The sequence below is a fragment of the Tachysurus vachellii genome, chromosome 11 (genome assembly GCF_030014155.1).
Source record: "Tachysurus vachellii isolate PV-2020 chromosome 11, HZAU_Pvac_v1, whole genome shotgun sequence".
Taxonomy (NCBI): domain Eukaryota; kingdom Metazoa; phylum Chordata; class Actinopteri; order Siluriformes; family Bagridae; genus Tachysurus; species Tachysurus vachellii.
This window is the reverse complement of record NC_083470.1, coordinates 9990001-10009548: the sequence shown is the minus strand read 5'-3', so window position 1 is coordinate 10009548 and position 19548 is coordinate 9990001. Positions and strand designations below refer to the sequence as shown.

The 19548-nt window shown below is 37.1% G+C and overlaps 1 protein-coding gene across 6 annotated transcripts in view; it reads left to right on the top strand.

Annotated features, from left to right (window-relative positions):
- The window catches only part of bcar3 (BCAR3 adaptor protein, NSP family member), a 70633-nt gene that overhangs the window by 32931 nt on the left and 18154 nt on the right, over positions 1-19548 (top strand). For 4 of the 6 annotated variants that reach the window (XM_060882407.1, XM_060882406.1, XM_060882408.1 and 1 more), the window contains 2 exons: positions 214-535; positions 11394-11433. In XM_060882407.1, the coding sequence (XP_060738390.1) occupies positions 214-535; positions 11394-11433 (362 nt within the window). Of the gene's footprint in view, positions 1-213; positions 536-6475; positions 6493-10544; positions 10889-11393; positions 11434-19548 lie in introns of those variants that run through there. The other 2 variants (XM_060882412.1, XM_060882411.1) reach the window with 2 other exon arrangements.

Genomic DNA, 19548 nt, shown 5'->3' with positions numbered 1-19548 from the left:
CATATGTAATGTTCAGTGCAAAGAGGCCTCATTTTTATGCCCAATTAGTGGTCCCACAAACAGGGAGAGGAATGCTGAGGTAAACACTTTCTGGAGAAAATGTGTTGCTCATGTGGTCTGCAAGATCTCGTCTAACTAGAAATATTCTTAACTCTCCAGGCTCTGAAATTGGAGTAAAGAATAAATTGTATGTTTATTCAATGTCTTTCACAGAACTGAGAATGATGGCTGAAGGGAAGTTTGCCAGCTTGCCCAGGAACCTGCACATGAGCCACCAGTGCACGTTGGCTTCCTCTATGGACCTGCTGAGCTCTGGCATGAAAGAGGTGCCTTCCACCAGCTATCAGGGAATATCTATTCATGGCACCCTGCCCCGAAAAAAGAAGGGTGTTGCCTCCCATTCTAGGACATGGGAGATGTGTGGGTCACTGCCACACCCAACACGCTGCCGCCTGCCGTCTTCACCACTTATACACAACATCATAGAGGAGAACCAGCCTTTTCAGACACGGAGACAAGACTACACATTACAGAGGTATCAGCATCATGCAGCAACAATAAGTCCATACATTCATATATATATATATATATATATATATATATATATATATATATATATATATATATATATATATATATATATATATATAGTATCTTTCTGTGTTTATAGTGTGACATAAAAAGAAATTAACGAATTTGAAAACTAACATCACACCGCTTCAAGTTTCATTATAACATAAGCACAACATAAAGAATATGCATATGCGTGTGTGTGTGCGTGTGTGTGTGTGTGTGTGTGTAAGAAGAAATATTCTTGGAATTTGTGTGACCCTGAGATTAGGGAAGTAATTAGAAAAAGAAGTGGAGTTAGAATGATACAGTATCATTAGGTAAGGTTGTTGGTGCTGCTGAGATTTGCAATAATGACTTACAGTTTACAAACTGACCTATTATTAAGTGACCTATTATTAATACAATTAGATATTGTTTATCTAATATTACAAAAGCTAGCTGACAGAAATTCAGACTAGTGAAAATAACCAAGGAAAAAAAAACTGTGGCTCTGTTTTCCTGTGAAACGCATTTACTCCTTTGGCTGCAGTGGTTTGAATCCATGTGCCCTTTTAGTGGGACACAGAACTTCAAATGAATACAAAGTTCTTCTGGTCATCTTTATCCCACTCTCTGCCGCCACCATCAAAAACATCAATCAAAAATTCTTATAGTGTTTATCACGGTGCAGTGTTGAATGAGCCTATTTATGTTGAAGTGAGTGATAAAAATGGTGTGTTCCTTTACAAAACCAAGCTCCAGCAAATCACACATTTTCTAAACCTGTGTTTAAAGTGAGAAAATGACAGTTAGGTGCTGTTTTTGGACTAACAACTCTCAATATGTACTAGCAATTTTAGAAAAAAACAGGTTTAAAAATATGGCAAATTCTGAAGTCTTATCCCAGGTTGTTCTGCTTTACCACAGAAATTTGAAATAGAAGAGAATGGGAAATCCCAAGAAAATTAGAAACATGCCTGGTGTACACAACACTAAATTAAGTTTGTGCCTGTACACAAATAGAAGCCTAAGTCAGCGACAGAGTGCAATAGACTTGGCAGACTGTATGATGTTGTAAGAGGAGCTGTAAGCTCTCAGATGAATCTCCAATCTCCTGTAAATGGGTCTGTCGTTATAATGCAGGCTTAAATGAAAATATGGAACTTTTCTTACTTTTATTTGTCAGTGCTTATGCAGTTTTGAACACCATACATTACAACTTATTATACACCTTTTTGCGCATGCTTGACCTGCACGTACAACGACTCATATGTCAGCGTGCCAAATCCCAATAACACAATTACTACCATAGACAAAATAACCACAGAAAATAAATCTCACAATGTCTATCTTTTCCTTTGCTTTTTCAGCCATGTAACACAAGCATGATCACAATGATCTTAATTAAAATATGATGTTGCAGATTATTAAAAGGTCATAAGTTAGAAAAATGTGGCCTACTACACTTGCAAAGAAAGTGAAGAAGCTACTGTAAGCTTATAGCACCTGAGCTGAGTGCATAGCAGCCACCTTACAGGCCTGCATCACTGGCCATTCATTTTTCTATAAATGTGAAATACTTGTGATTTACATGCAAACTCTTGCACTGAAGTAAGTATCTTTCCTGCTCCACCACTCAGCATTAATCCATCATGACAAGATGTCTTTTTTAATAATAAAAAAATACATTCTTCTACAATATGACTATATCTCTGGTCATGTATGTGACACAGATTTCATTACTGATACTGAGTCCTAATTTCAACAATCTTAATAATTCTCACAGATTTGAAAATGTCAGCTAAAGATGCACTATATGACCACATACCCTTTCTGGCTCTGTCACCAAACTGACTTGTTGAAAGTTGAAAGCATACAACTGCATAGAATGTCTTTGTATGCTGTTGAATAAGGTTTTCCATTCACTGAACATTAGAGACCCAAACCAGTGTCATAATAACATTGCCCATCTTAGATACATAAAAAGCGCTGCCAAGGTTGGAGTGGAAGAACTTAACTGTCCTCCACAAATCCCTGAACTCAACCTCACTGAACACCTTTTGGATGAACTGGAATGCCACCTTGCCCTAGGCCTCCTCACCCAACATCAATACCTCACCACGCTAATGCTCTGGTAGCTGAATGGACATAAATTCCCACAACCACTTTCTGAAAATCTAGTGCAAATCCTTTCCAGAAGAGTGTGATGGTCAGGTCTCCACAAACATTTGGCTGTATAATATAGTGTAGTGTATATAATTTAGTTATAAATAGCTATAAAAACAAACAAACCTCAAAGCCAGGTCCTCAATCTGATATCAAACTGTGCTCCCTTCTCCTTACCAGATTCAGTAAATGGTCCATCATGCATCTAAAAGTATTAAGTCAAGCATAACTGTTTGTCCTACTCTTCAACACGCATGTAACACACCCCTAATACAGGTAAAGAAGAGTATGAGAGGCATATGAGTAAGTGAGGAGTTATTTAACTGTGGATACAAAGTAAGCACCTTAGAGCAACTGACAAATTTAGAGACCATTTAGACAGAATTAAAGCATTTGTCCTGTAAAGTTTTTTGTGTCATGCAGATTTGATTGTACACACTGTAGGCAGAAAGTAACGCTTGTATTAGGTGCAGTGAAGCAGTGTTTATTAGTGTTTATAGCACCTTACATCTTCAACACAGAATTACAGAATTACACATTTCATAGTAGCATTTATTTCCTACCACTCGGCAAGAACCAGTAAGCAATACAGTATGCCTAAGCCTGTACATGGCAGGTTTTACTGAAGTAACTGATGGAATCTGATGGAATCTCAGTTCAAGCCATCCAAATCCATGCCAGAATTTAAAAGTATATATGAATTGTTAGATTTTACAGTTAACACGTGTAGTTAACAGAATAAAGCTCTCCCTCTCTCTCTCTCTCTCTCTCTCTCTCTCTCTCTCTCTCTCTCTCTCTCTCTCTCTCTCTCTCTCTCTCTCTCTCTCTCTCTCTCTCTCTCTCATGAGTAATTTTGTGAGTCGTGCTGAAAACAGAGAATCACATCATACAGTCGTCCCACAGTTAAGCCCCCAGTAATAACAGCAGTCTGATGAGAACTGGCGCCAGGTGGACATCCCAGTAAAATCGTGACCTGCTTAGTGTGTGTACAATCTTAACGTGTCATTCATGTAGCATATTTATTTTAATTGGGCAAAGTGGTGTATAATTGTTTGATGTTTAAACTTATGTATGTCAGCTGTTGTAAATATGGAATAACTACTATGGCAATGAGGACATTCCTGCTGTAATGATACCAGAGAGCAGAGTTAAACAGGGAGCATGAACTCGAACCTGCCACCTCTTCCAACTGCTGCTGCTTTCCGTAACAGTAATAAATACAAGTGAATGACACATGGTGGTGTCAGAGTGGGCCAACCTCTTCAGCCTGCTTTACTGTGTAATTATGTTTGACACATCCTCCCCTTCACCAGCAAAGTGCTGCTCAAACAATACATTCCTGACACATCAGTTTACTTACTGACATACAGCTGGCTCAGATAACTGTTTACGGTTTTAAAAAATAAAGCAACAGCCACAGTTAAAGACGAGTTTTTGATTCATCGCTTCAGTTGAAAAGTTTTCGCTCTTATTAATAATCACTTTAGTTCAGCTTATTCTTCTATTATTGATATTACTTAAGGTGTGTAAATCTGTTATATAACACTAATACTACAATTTCTAATTTCTATAACAACAACAATAATAATAATAATAATAATAATAATAATAATAATAATAATAATAATAATAATAATAATAGGTCATGGTGGCTCAGTGGTTAGCATGTTTACCTCAGACATCCAGTGTGGAGGTTTTGATTCACACCCTGTGTGTGTTCAGTTTGCTCTAGTTTAATTTAAAGTGTTTTAGGCTGATTGTCATCTCTAAATTGTCCATAGAGTGTGAATAAGTATATGGACTCTAGAGTGTCCCCCGCCTTGTCTCTGAGTACAGACAAGATAATAATGTCACTAAAATCGTCTCTCCTCTCACCTGTTTCTGATGTCTCTGTCCTCCTGCCCTTGTCTGAGTGCTACCCCTTCAGACTTGTGTTTCTCATCTCAACTGATATTATCACAATGCACCAACAAAGCTGCACTGTTTCCATTTGTCCTCTGTTTAACCAGGTCACCTTTCTCTGATAACATCTCTGCCTCACAAGAGGAGACCTGGCCAGAGCAACGGTGCTCTTGACAAAACTAGAAAAACATTTACTGAACAGGCTTCAAAAACAGCACATCAGTATTATTGGGCAAACCTTAGTCTTGATTATTACATTTATTTTTGGAAATACATATAAAAGTGAAATATGGCTTTAACATTAGTTGAAAGTGTTGAGAAGCACTTCTTTTGTACTTCTTTTTTCTCGTTACAGACATTGTATATCTTTATGATAATATGAGGAGCCACTAAAAGATTTTTTTCCTAAAACAAACAAAGGCACCTCCCCAGGCAAGCAGATTTAAATGGCTGTTTTTATTATGTAGAGCAATATCACATCAAGCTAAGATACCAAGTTGAAGCAAAAAGTCTTGACACCACATTTATTATGTTGATTATTCTGTTCCAAAGAATCCACAATAGCAAGTAACACCACACTTTACCACACCTGAATAATGCCCACAAATTATGAATGATTTTATTATTTAACTCTGCTGGTACATAAGAAATAAAACATAGCAATTTGCCAATTTTTAGAGCAGTTAAAAATGAGCAAGAAATCATTGCAAGTACTATTCGTTTACTTCCAGGGAACAAGTGAAAAAATAGATTGCTTACATTATAACACCTATAAACAGTTATTCCTTCATCAGCCTCTTTTGTGCTTTACCTCTGAATGTTAAAGTGACAACACTGGAGAAAACCTCAAAAAGTATTAAATCAACAGCATTTTAATGAAAGTTTCACCGTATCAATATCTATTCTATAATATTAAAATATTAGTATTAATCAGAGATTAGTCCTCTACCATACAAGTCCCTATGAGTTAGCTGTTTCTAGAGTGATCTTTGCATATTAGAACAAGTGCATCTGAATTAGAGCACAGACAGAATTGAATAAGATAACAGTAGAGAAAATTAATCATCACCTGCTGATCAATCGGAGTCCAGAATTCAACCTCACTGTGATATAAAGAGAAATAACACATGACCACTCAGAGAATAGAAATAAGAGAAACCTTTGGTGAATAATGATACAGGATGTGGTACATCCTGAGATAATAGTCACTCATATTACAGGGCATAATGTTAAGGTAGTCTAGCCATGAATTTTTACTCCTTTAGTATCTTGCTATACAAAACACAACTTTTGGATACAATCCAGTCAGCCAGTGCGCTCTCTCTCTCTCTCTCTCTCTCTCTCTCTCTCTCTCTCTCTCTCTCTCTCTCTCTCTGTATGTTTGACTTACTACAAAGACAAGAACATGTGTCAGCTGACATTTAGAAGGTTACCTAACATTGGTCTGCTATTTTACTGTCAACAGGCACAGGAAAGGTGAAAAATGGATATCACACGCTAAAGAGCACTGCCAACTATACAGTTAGCAATGACCTCTCATCACCATAACAACACCTGGTTGTAACTCTGCGTGACATGCGGAAGAGGTGATGAAGGTTGTGTTTGTGAGTGTGTGTGTGAGAGAGAGAGAGAGAGAGAGAGAGAGAGAGAGAGCGAGAGAGAGCGAGAGAGAGAGGGAGGAACAGAAAGGAAGATACACAGACACCAGACTAAAGCAGATCTTAATGCACTTTTCCTGTTTACTTACATGAATTTTTATGTGTAAGTTTGGATGTGGATTTAATGGAAATATACGCAGGAGTTTGGTACACTGGCTTTCAGGAGGTGAGATCCAGTCTGTCATTTGGAGCGTTGGAGTGTATATAAGTTCAGGTGAGTGATTAAGAGAGTGGATAAAAGCCCTGCCTCATTTTTATAAGCAGTTTGAGTAGTTTGCAGTAGTCATACTGGCTGATGTATTAACTATTAATAAGCTCAAACCAGTGATATCTAATATCACAGTACAGAATGACTTTACTGAGACTCGGAGCTAATCTATACATAGATGAATGCAGAGAAGTGTTTGAATCCATTTATGAATTCAATTTTGAATCCAATAAATGTGAATATGAAAGAACTCTCAAAAAGAGAGAGAGAGAGAGAGAGAGAGAGATGGAGGAGATAATGGAGAGGCAGTAGGGGAAGACAGCATGTAATGTAATATGAGTAAGAATACTGTGCAGTGATAAAGTGTAATATTGGTTTGGAAAGTGTTCAGAAGGTCAGAGATTTGAGCCCCAGCACTGCCAAGCTGTCAGTGTTGGGCCCTAAAGCAAGGCCCTTAACCCTCCTTGCTCCAGGGGAGTGTATCATTTCTGATCCCAGCTTCCTAACAAGCCGAGAAAAGAATTTCACTGTGCTGTAATGTATATGTGACAAATAAACACTACTTCTACTACTAGATGAATAGTAGAAATACTGGTCAAGTTGCATTATGTGTACTGGTTCCACTGTTTGTTCGATAAATTGCCACAGTGCATCATGGGAACCCATCAGTGCACTACATTACACTTTCTAGATTAGACTTTGTGATATGACCAGAATCATGCTTCATAATGTACTACATTGTTTGTAACGTGTAGCTTCAGATGTACAGCTAGTAACTTGAAAGTGATGTCTGGAAAATAAACTATAAAGTGAACACTTCCTCATATACTGAACACAGATTCTGCTTATTTTGTTACTAAAAGATCATTTTTTAACATAATGGACATGTTTATCTATTTCATGCAATGTTATGGAAAAGACATGTAACTTATGTTACTTTAGTTAAAAATTTTTTGTTACTTTGTGTGGTCAAAATTATTTAATTGAAATATTAGGCTAATGTCAGTTGTGATGAAGAGATTATGTGTGTCATTTAGCCTTATAAGCATGACAGTATAACCATAGCATGAGCAGGAGATAAGCGCAGTATAAGAAGACTAGAGAGGGTGTGGAAGTGTAATTGTGGAGATGACAGCTAGCTGAATTAGGGACACACAGTACTGGATATTATACAAGCGTTTCCTGTTGAGCACCTAATAGCTGACATGCTGTTGATTGTGTGTGAGTGTGTGTTTTATGTTAGGGTCAGGAACACTGAAGGCAGACAAAAGCTGATTAAACATCCGCTCAATTCTAGCTGTTGATAGAGGTTTGATTGCTTTCTGCACCTGCGTCACCATGAAGGTCTTCTCTTCCCGGAACGGCTGTTTTTCTCACCTGGACATGATCGACCCAAACAGCCGTGATATGTGCAGTAAACAAGCCACCTGAAACACAATGCAGCCCCATAAACCACATGATAAGCTTTCTTCATATTCATCTGTAATCAGATAAGCGCTGGATATTTGTGTCTTTCTCATGCCTCTATGTGCTTTAAAGTTTGTTGCTTGATTATTATTCTTGTCTCCTGCGCCACCTAGCAGGGGGTTTAAGGGATTTCCTTTTACTGTAAGTGTAAACAACCATTTTTAACCATCAGGTGTGTGTTGGATTACTCTTAAGTGTCTCTTTCTTATTCGTTTCCTTTACATACACACACAGACACACACACAGACACACGCACACAGATAGACTGTCCTCAGGGAGAAATAGAGAAATATATAAATAGAGAAAGTGTGAGTGACACAGTAAATCACTTTTCAAATATAGGCATTTCTGGTGGAAATGATGCTCACAATGACAGCAGAATTACACTGAGATCTGTGTGTGTGAGAGAGAGGGAGAGAGAGAGAGGGAGAGAGAGAGAGAGAGAGAGAGAGAGAGAGAGAGAGAGAGAGAGAGAGAGAGAGAGATCATCTCAAGTACACAGGTATGTATATAAGGTCTTGTAAATTGCACATAAAGTGTCTCAGATGTTACAGAAATTCAGAAAAAACTCTTAGTGACCTGCTGCGTCCTCAATCCAGTGGCCTGCTCATGACCGGAGAAGTTTGGAAAAACACAACAGTTCAGCTGGGTACAAATCTCTAAATTAAGACACAATACAGCTGTGGCTTGGCTATAGCAGAGGAGAAAGCAAAGTGAGATGGATGTGTGTCCTAAATGCCTCAAGCCTCTCTGTGGGATGCAGACCATATGGGTGGTTTTGATGATCCCAAAGTGCTAACAAAAGCACTACAAAGTGTACACAGGTATTCAAATACACAGTTAGCTGTTTGAGGAAGCAGTATTTGAATAGTGAAATCACTATTTGGGTATTTATTATGCTCTCTACCCAAATGGAGTCAGTGAAAACATATAATTGTAAAGAAGAAAAGATCTGAGTGCTCAGAGCAGCACTTCTATATTCTTATAACACTCAGCATAGCTATAGCAAAAGTGACTTATTATTTATATATATATATATATATATATATATATATATATATATATATATATATATATATATATATATATATATATATACATTTTTATTTACTGGTTTAATAAAGCATCATACTGATATGCTACATCAGATTATAATAAATAGCTCTGTAAGTGTGCGCTCACAGTTCATTACTCCACTGAAGTTTTCATTTAAGAGTGTCTGCTAATATAGTGGGGCTAAAGGCAGAGAGAAGTTTAAAACCCTTTTTGGCGTTCAGAATGGCGTTCAGAATGGGAATGGACTTACGAGACATTTTAAATCAGTATAAATAAAATGATTAATTTATTGCCAAAAGTCTGATATAAAATGAGTCAGTACACTGTTGGCGTTCAGAGCGAGGCCTTTTGGGATAAGAATTTTATGGTTAAAGATAACTCCTTCATATTTTTGAGGCTTGAGGCATCTCAAAGAGCAGAAATGGATTCGATAACACCAATTACTCTGAAGATATAACCATTTGTGTGGAAAAAAATTAATGTTTTGGGGTTTTTTGTAACTTTTCTGTGAATATATTGCCCCTAGTACACTAGGTAAAGCAGATTTACTTAGAGGCTTAGTAACTTTCATAGGAGCCATGAACCTCCACTGTGGTGTGGAACATGACAAAGAAATTCAGTGCTGAACATGGACATAACAAAACAGGCCTCTGGTTAAATGTTAAGAAATGGAAAAATAATCCTGCATATTAAAGACTTTAGAATTAACCAAATAACAGCTCATTACCTGCTCATTAACACATGAATATTCATATATTAATGAAACTCCATGTGTCAGTTTGCTGTTTTAACCTCTACTAGATGGATTGAGAGACGGATTACAGTGTTACTAAGCATTTAAGTAACATTAATTAGCCTGCTTTTTTTTCTAGTCAAAGAACGTATAAAGGAGAGAGATGGATTATCACCTACATTATAAACTCATACACTGTTAGTATTGTCCAAAACCAACTACTTGATAAACGTTTTACACATATAATTCAATCAATGTGTAATATGTGACCTTTTAATAATCATTGTTATTCTTTGATATTTTTATCAGTTTCACTGCATCAACTAAAAAAAAAGGAAACCTAAAAAAAAAAAAAAAGAAAGAAAACCTAAAAAAAAAAAAAGACATCAACCACCTGAAAAACACATTCAGGTATTTTTCACACTAGACAGTGTACAAGAAAATGCATCTCATTTGTGTATTTGCATAATATAATTCCAGGTGTTGGTCTTTATTTGAGGTATTTAGCTCAGGTCATCATGACCATACATTTTTTCATATTGTCTTGCTCTAGTGCTTAATGCCACACATGCTACATGTGGCCTTTTTAACCTTTAATTGTAGGCATGTTAATCTTTTATATCCCCAGAATCAAGCAAACAGAAGCAAAATAGAAAAAAATCTTAAATACACAAAATCTTAAATACACAAAATTCTGAACAATAAACACTAAACCTAGAGTGCTACCCAAGCCTAGATGTTACTGTCGAAAGTTATATAAGATCCTAGGCTCTGGAACTAAACCTGAACAGAAGCCTTTATTCCCCTGAGGGTGTACGACACCCAATCACACAGCCTGCTGGAAATCAAGACAGAAAGAAGAAAGAGAGAGAGAGGGCGTCATAAAGAACGGAGAGAAAGAAAGAAGGCTATTTTTTATGTAAGCCAAGATGAAAGGTGGTTAGCTGGGGGCAGGCCAGGTCGTGGCCGGTGTGGTGGTGGAGATGGAGCTAAATGCAGAAAAAGCTGAGCAGCATGCCTCGCCACTTTAACTAACAATGTGTTGGGGAAGAAAAGCTTTTCTGCTCTCACCACCACATTTCCTGCATTCCACGTTCAGAAACAAATGCAGCACGCAAGAGAACAGAGCAAGGGTCACTGCTGCAGGTAGCGTGTTGATTACGATCTTTATTTCACTATCTTTATTAAAAACAAAACTATTTGCAAGGACTAAACTGTCATAACTTGATTTCTGTTTTACTTTATCATATGCTTGTTTTATTGCTGGAAATCTTGCATAAATCTTGAGGTATTATTCTACCCACTGCCTATAATCCAACAGACTTTCAGACGGGTGGGGGGGGGGGGTGATTACCACCAAATCCTTTGTAACTAACCTTTGAATTTTCCTTTATATTCTTGGTTCTCCTCTTGTGACTTCATGTCATTCTTTATAAAATGTTTCCTCTTTCCTCGATAAGATCTATTATCTGTAGCACTGTGCGTGTGTGTGTCGGGGGGTTTCTGGACTTGCATGGCTGTGTGAAGTGGTCAGTGATTAGTGGTCAGTCTTCCTCAAACACACAGACTGCAGACACAGACACTCAAAAAGGAGAGAGACAAAGTCAGACTGAATGTGTTCACTAAAGAGAGTTCTGTCTCTCTGTCGCAGGGACGCCGGAGGCATGGATCCCACCATGGAGTATGTCAAGGTAAGATCTTTCCCTTTGCATTTGTAGATTTGTGTGTTTTTTTCTATGCCTGTTTAATGGGCCTTGACTTTGCATGTTAATGTAAAATGAGGTGGACTGCTTATAAGTGTATTAGCTGACTGATCAGTGTGTTTGGTTTCATGTTAGGATCTGCATATGTCCTGTATTAGGTGGTTATAGTTCAGTCATCTTAGAAGTGTTAAAGGATGCAGATATGGATATCTCTGTAGATATAATGTATACACTGTATTACAGTATATACTGAAAGTGACAAAGTGCTTTGGACTTGTTCAACAGACATTCAACACATACACTGTTATACAACATTAGTTTTTTATACATTAGTTAGTATTAAAAAACATTAGTTTCACATGTACAAACAGCAGTGTATGTATCTTCAATCAATGTATCTTCAATTGTTTTCTTACCATCGTCTTAAAGGTCCAGTTTTGTTTCTTAATGATGCTCCTCTACAATTATTTTCCTCTAACGTAAGGCACAATAATCTGTGGATTTGGCTTAACCTTAGACTTAATGTGATTTAATTTTCAAATGGAAGCTGGTGGAACTTGTACATATAATCTTGAGCAATGCTTTGATGAGATGAGTTGATGACTTCCGGTCCCAAACCCCTGGAGGGCTGCTACTGAAACACAGGAAACACTAGAGTTTACACGAGCAACATCAGATCAGCTCTGAAAGAACACTTACAGCACATTCTCTACAATCATACCATAATTATGTGTAAATAAAAAATATCTTCTTTTGCTTGGAACTACTTAGGACTTACAAAACAGAATTTTGCATTCATAGATAACTAAATTCATATACCACAGTATCACCAAGTGAACATGAATGATGGGAGCCATAATACAGCTGAACAACCTGTCCTCATAACCTGTAATACCAGGAAATATGATCTAATCCAATACTTTTGACTGTCCTTCATCATCATCATCATCATCATCATCATCATCATCGCTCACAAACACACACACACACACACACACACACACACACACACACACACACACACACAGTAATCTTGTTCTAAAGATATAACTAGAGGGCTGCTACTTCTCTGAATGGCCTTTGGCAACGTGTATTTCCAGAATCATGTTCTGACACTTCACTCTGTCACCACACATCTAGCTCTCTCAGCCAGCCGAGATGCCATCCTTCTTTCACACACACACACACACACACACACACACACACACACACGCACACACACAGGCGATGATCATCTAAGGGCTTGCAGGTCTTTGTGAAGAGTAAACCCCTCACATGTCCACCTTAGAAATACAGTACAGAGTAAAGTAAACAGACTGTGCACACGCGCACACACACACATACACACAGTCAGGGGCTGGATTTCATTCGCTAGCACTCATAATACTGAAGCATTCCAGTTGATGAAGCATGAAGTGAGTCAGAATGATGACTGAATGAAGTAGAATCTTAATCTCCTTGGCTTTATTGTGAAACGCAACTCGATAGGACGTAACCTGATAATACATGTATTATGAGCCTTTAATCAGTCTCATAGCAAAACTGTATATTGTAAGATGTTCACAGGGAACTTTTAGAAATACTTGTTTTCCATTTACAGCAATGAACATACAATGATTATGAGAAGTGTACATACAGGGCATCATCCACAACAGTAGAAATGAAGCAACAAGTTCAAGGATTTCTCAGGGTCAGTGTCAGTGTCATGTTTGTGGTCAGTAACTGTGCCCAAACAGTAACTGTGCCCCAACAGTAACTATGCCCCAACAACATGCACCTTCTTAAGCAGAATCTTACTTTATACCCAAAACTGCAGAAATACATGTACAGTATGTGTGATCCAGAAAGCTAGTTTCACAGTACTCATGAAACGGAAGTCTTTGGTCCCTGCCTGTCTCGTACCTCCCATTAGCTTTGAAAGGATTAATCCCAGCCGATTAATCCCTGCAATCCCAGACGATTTACTGTACACTACGTACTGTACTCTGCCATCGAGTGTATGCATTTTTAAAAGGATATTATTGTTTCTAATAAATCACTGTTTGCTATTTTATTAATCAGTCAACAAAAATGACATTAACACATCTAATGTGGTGCCACTAGCTTAATATTAGCAGAATTTTGAATTTTTAAAATGTTGAAAAATAAATCAAGGGTTTATTTAATTTAAAAGCTGTTTGTAAATAGGTCCCATGTACTTCCTGGTTTAGACCGTACTGATAATATTTAACAGGAAGTTGGCAATTTGAACACAGATGTAACATGGGGGACCATAAAATGTACCATCAATGTGCAATTGTACATTTGTCACTTCCTGTAGCTTGAATTCTGTGTATTTTATTTGCTGCACCAAACACAGCTTCAGCTGAATTTAAGGTTAAATCAAGGTCAGCAGTGACTGCTGGTTTAGACACAGATAGAAGAGCTACAAGAAATAGTAACTTGGGGTTAAGGTCTCATCATTGATATAAAACTATAACACAGTCTTCTGAATAACAAGCATAGGAAACAGTGCTCTGCATAAATTACAAAACTATTGATTTTTCCATGTTCCTCTGTTTAATAAGTTCTTTGATTAGAAAATGTTTCCTTGATTAGACAACGTCTATTTTCTTCTAGTTTCTCCAAAGTCATTGATGTTTTTAATGTTTATTACACAGCAATCTATGACATTTCTCATATGAAAATATCTTGTTCAAGTCAGATTTCTTTCGTTTTTTCCTGTTTCCTTTATTCCCCCTGGAGAAAAAAAAAAATAAAGCAAATTTATCTGGCAATAAGAAGTTTTAAAGCTTGAAATTAGCAAATGTTTAAGAAAATCTGTTTAATAATCATATATTTGATTTATGGTACTCTTCCAATTGGAAAAACTGGACTATTAGATCAATTAGACTGTATTTAATATATTTTCACTTGCTAAATCCTCATTTGTTGCCAGATGTATGCCCTATTGTGTTTCGTGTGTCCTCAATCATTGCTGATGTTAGTTATGAATTTGTCATCATAGTTAAATGAGCTCTAATGCACGCAAAATTAAAGTGAGATGATATCTATCAACAGGATTTGGGCTAAGAGAAATAAAAAATACCTTTCTGTGTATTTATATGTACAACTGTTGGTTTTGCTCTTGTTCTTTGTTCCAGAAAGAAAAAAACAAACAAACAGAAAAAAAAAAAAAAAAAAAAAAAAAAAAACTTTAAGTATCGGGGTTAAAAAAACAGATCATCTTAATCTATTAAAAGAGAGTTCTGTTCAGTTATGCTAGCCCATGTATACCTGTAACATCCAGGACAAAAGCTGGTTGTTTTGGTCTAACATCTCAGCAGCACTGGTACTAGTGAGTGATCTCTATATACAGCATGGCATGATTAAGAGAAAGTGACAGGCATTGTACTATCATGTACTCAGGTTTCTATGACGTCAATCACTGTGTCCAGCTAGTATTGCATGTAAACCGGAGATCGTTCTTTTCTGTGACATGGATATTATCATCAAAGATGGTTTGAAGAAGAGGAGGGATGGTATGAGCTCTTTGGAGGAAAGTGTCTAAAAATATCAGTGTTTCATTGGGTGGGGAATGCAGTGTTACCCCAGGGGGCTGAGGATGTTTTGGAGAGAATGAGGCAGCAACATAAATTACAACAGCAGAATTACACTCTTTATAGATGAAGCTAGAGCCTGTACCAATCAGGAAACAATTGACTCTCAGATGTTTTTAAGCTTTAAAAATGACGTGTTAGGGACACCACAAGAAACTGTCAAACAGATGATGAGTGTCAAATAGAAAAAAAAGGCAAAAGAAAGAATATTAAAGGGCCACTAAAGAAGGCACAAGCTACTTAACAAACAGCTGACCTTAATGTGCTGAAGCACAAACCTCTTGCCAGAGCAGTTGACAAGCTTCTTCTTCTCACATCTACACAGCCAGTTGCACAGTAATCTACTAAGGGCTCATGAAAGAGCTTAGGATGAACAATGCGCCTGTGTCCCCGCTGTGAGATCTGCTGTGCTTGGAGTCTTGTGAGAGATCCAGTCTGAGCTCACAGTCTCAGCTCACACAATTACAGACAACCCATCTGATTGCTGACACTGACTGACCAGCAGTTTCAGCACAGATCTCAGGTCAGTTCTGAAATTCCTTCATAACACAGATGATTAAAAGCACAGCTGACCTTAAATCAGCAGCCGAAGACAAACGATACTCATAGAGCCAGATCATCCATCAACCTTCGATTCCCTTTAACTGCAACAATTACGCTTAATGCTTTAAGCTGGGTTAAGAAAAAGTACATGACTATATACGGATTTCTTTTTTTACAATTAAGAAAAAGAACGATTTTTCATTAAGCAATGATAGATACTACTGCAGAATAATGTTTGGCCATTACAGCCATTTACAGAGTAGCTCAATGGCAATATATCTTAAACTGACCACACAAAAGAGCAGCAGAACTCATTATAAGTGTAGAGACAGAATCACCTGCTGTTTCTTTCTCTCTACATAGCCAATGTGTCAGTGACGGGTGCAATAAAATTCTGCCTAACTACTTTTGGCACATAAGGTCTTCAGTGTATTGACACCCAGCCCATCAGTCAGCAGCTGTTAAATACACCTGGCATACAACAAGAGCTGCACTCACTGTGTACAGCTTCAGTGGTTCTTCCAGCATGGACACTGGGCCAGCAAATGAAAACATCATGCAAAATGACTAGTAAGAAGAAATTTCAGAGGAATCGTTTAGATAAGTGTTTCTCTCCTTATATTGCTACATCTCCTGTGATATTGCTACACTACTCCCTCTACTGGTAATATCTGTTTATCACAAGCAGTATATAAGGCAGACGATAAAGGATTGTAAGTTTTTCTAATTTAGTGTAAGAAGAGCAAGTGTATTTCTTTTAAAGTGGTGACACAATAGTGTTTAGTTAAGTGTTCACAAAAGAGGTGGGTCTTTAGCTGTTTGTTTGTTTGTTTGTTTTTTCTTTAATATAGTCTGTATATAGTATATATACTATCCGGATTGAGGCTGGAAGTTCATCACTTAGGGTTAGTTTGAAGATTGTGTACAGCAATTTGTGTTGAACTCTGGTCGTAACAAGCTATAATGATAGTAGAAAAAATATTAGTGATGTAATGCAGCTCGATACTTATTTACAGACAAATAGACAATGTGTATACAAAATGTTTAAAAATATTCAGTCAAGGCTATGTTGCTGCTGTGCAGACACAGTATGCATAATCATTGAGGCAAAATGTGTTTGTTTCACTAGTGTAAAGGATTTCCTCTGTCATGTAGCTATCATTAAAGGTCCTGAAATGACAAACAAGGAGCATTTAAACAAAACAGGGCATGTAGTTACAGGAAAAGTAATACGAAGGTGCCAACATGCCAAAGTGCTTTATTTATTTAATGCCCCAGCAATTTGCCAATTTGTTCATTAAAGAATGACGAATCATACATTTTTTATTTTTTTTTTTTTAATTTATTGTTGTGGAATGTCTGTTATGTTATTAAACCAACATAAAGTTTTTAGGCTATTCAGAGAAACCAGTTACTGAAAATCCTCCATTTATAGAAGGATAAATCCTGTCTCCTATAGCAGACAACTTAATGACGAGCGTTTGAGTGTCATATGGTTTTTATTGTAAATTAACAACACATTTTAATCCAGTTATTATTATGCAGCAGGCAGAAAGTTATTGTTGCTGTACACAGTTTGAGAAGCTGAACTTTTGCTGTAAAATCTTTAAAAGTGCTATTTAAGATTATACCTGCATCTGTTATTCAGGGGAAAGTCATTTTTCCATTAACAGGCACATCACTTTGTTTTTGTGAGTATGTGCTATCTGACTGAGAGTGTAATGTTGTGTGTACAGTACTATAACACTCTGTTCTTATACTCGATCTGATCTGAGAAACAGGAACAAGTTTGTCCTTGCTGTGTTCTAAGGTCTGTATCTGAGTTCACATGAATCACTGTATCCAAAACACCCATATGCAGTTATTTATTGGCACACAGATCAGAGGCACAGGATACCTCTTGCATAATTACACTGAATTTTTTCCTTAGTAGAGAACAAAAGCAAAAGTTTTCGATATATTTTTATAGTTTAGATGGAATATATTGAAGTTTGGATATACTTGTGTATGTATGTTTTCTCCTGACCTGCATTCCTTTCCCTGAGATTTTCACTCTCATGAATAAAAAAAGCACCAAGCAGACTCTATTTCCCACTGAGCCATGTAAAAATGTATTTGCTCGAAGGGCTCTGGAGCTTTATTGAGTCTAATTAGCTAGTTTGGTAGCAGACCCTCTGGGAGAACATTCCTGAACAGTTTTTAGGGTGTGCCAGGCACTCATAATGTCTTTGTTTACCTCTAATACGTAATGGGGGGAAAAGTACAAGTCATTGCTGATAGAAATCCAACCGTTTGTATCCCCAAATAATTCTGTGACAATTAAAGCTAGTAACGGTACACAGACTCGGATTGCACTCTAAAGTGTGGAATTTACAGCATTGCAAATACTCAATGTCCTTGTTTATGTTTCTAGAAGCTGTAATTGCATATGTCTGGTCATAAAAATGTTAGAAAAAGATGAAGTATTTTTGACTGAATGCAGAAGTGGTGTCCTAAACACGGCAAAACTAAAGGTTTTTAAATGACTGTGACATGTTTTGATTGGGCAACTAAAAGCACACTAATTTTAATTCTCACTGCATGTAATTATGTTCTCACAAACTGAATTGATTGAATTGAATATATTCTTGCATTCACATATGCACTAACCCAGTCTGCTATCGTACTTATATTTTAATCTCCCAGACGTTCACGCGCTGCTCATGTTCATTCCAAATATCATTCCAGCTAAAGACGGATTTCCCTCAGTGGAAATAAGAAAATTCCTAATGCTCTTATCCACACAGCTAATCAAGAGAAAGTCCCCGTCTGCCCGTCTGTCCGTCTGCCCTCACCCATTTCAAGAAAGTCCTGTCTAGTTAGCTAGCTAGCTGCAATAAGTGCAATAACACAAAGCGTTGTGTTAAGTCAGTGAGTGAGTGCTCAGTGTTTATACCCCCCCAGGGAGACGGGTGGTCATTTGGATCACCCTGCAGAGGATAAGAGCAGCTGGGTCACAGAACAGCCTGATGAGGAAGAGTGACCCCTACTGAGAAATGTTTTTACCTATAAGCCCCACACTGCCTTAGTGGAGTTCAGCACACCCTGAAACAGGACACTGTCCTGCTGCTCCCTGAACACTGAGCTGTCAGTTATGATTACAATATTCCTCACTCATCAGTAGCAGCTCTGACTGGTCTAAAAATATCACTTGTAATATATAGTAATAGTAGGAATTTAGAAACTATTTTAGCTATAAATGCTATACCTGAAAAACCATATAAATGTAAATAGAAATCATAATAACAATTATACAAAAGCGTTGTTGCATTCTTGAATGGGATTGGTCAGTCGTCTATAACATTACAGCTCTCACAACAGTGCTGACTGCAAGACAACACATAATTATATTACTGAGCCCTAATTTATACACTGTAGTTTCTATAATAGCAAATCAGAGTATTAGATCAGCTCAAATACATCAGATAATCTAAGCCTAATAAAAATAACACTTCAGGACATGCAGTTAAAGTTTAATCAGCTTCACTTTAGGTTACAGTTTTCCACAACATTGTTGATTATTCTCTATAACAGCTTCGCCTGTCAGAATATAATTCTTACTCTTTAATGCGCCTGAACAAAATTCAAAAAGTCTTTTTATTTCTTTTTTTTTTTTTAACAAATTCATCTTTACAATTGAAGTCATATTGAAAAAAATCCTTTCTTCAAAGTGAACACAAACATTTCATTTTTATGTAACACTCAAATTCAGTAGCATGTGTGCAAACAGGCTATTGTAGCCTCAAAAAAGAACACACACACACTTTCCAAAAAACGTAATTTGTTTTAGAGGTGTCAGTGACCCTGTCTGTTCGATCACCCCTTACGTGTGGATTGTATCCTGAGAAGATCCTTTAACCACAGGCATACATTTGTAAGCAGTACATGCATCTCCCATTAGCTAGATCAACTCTGGTGTCAT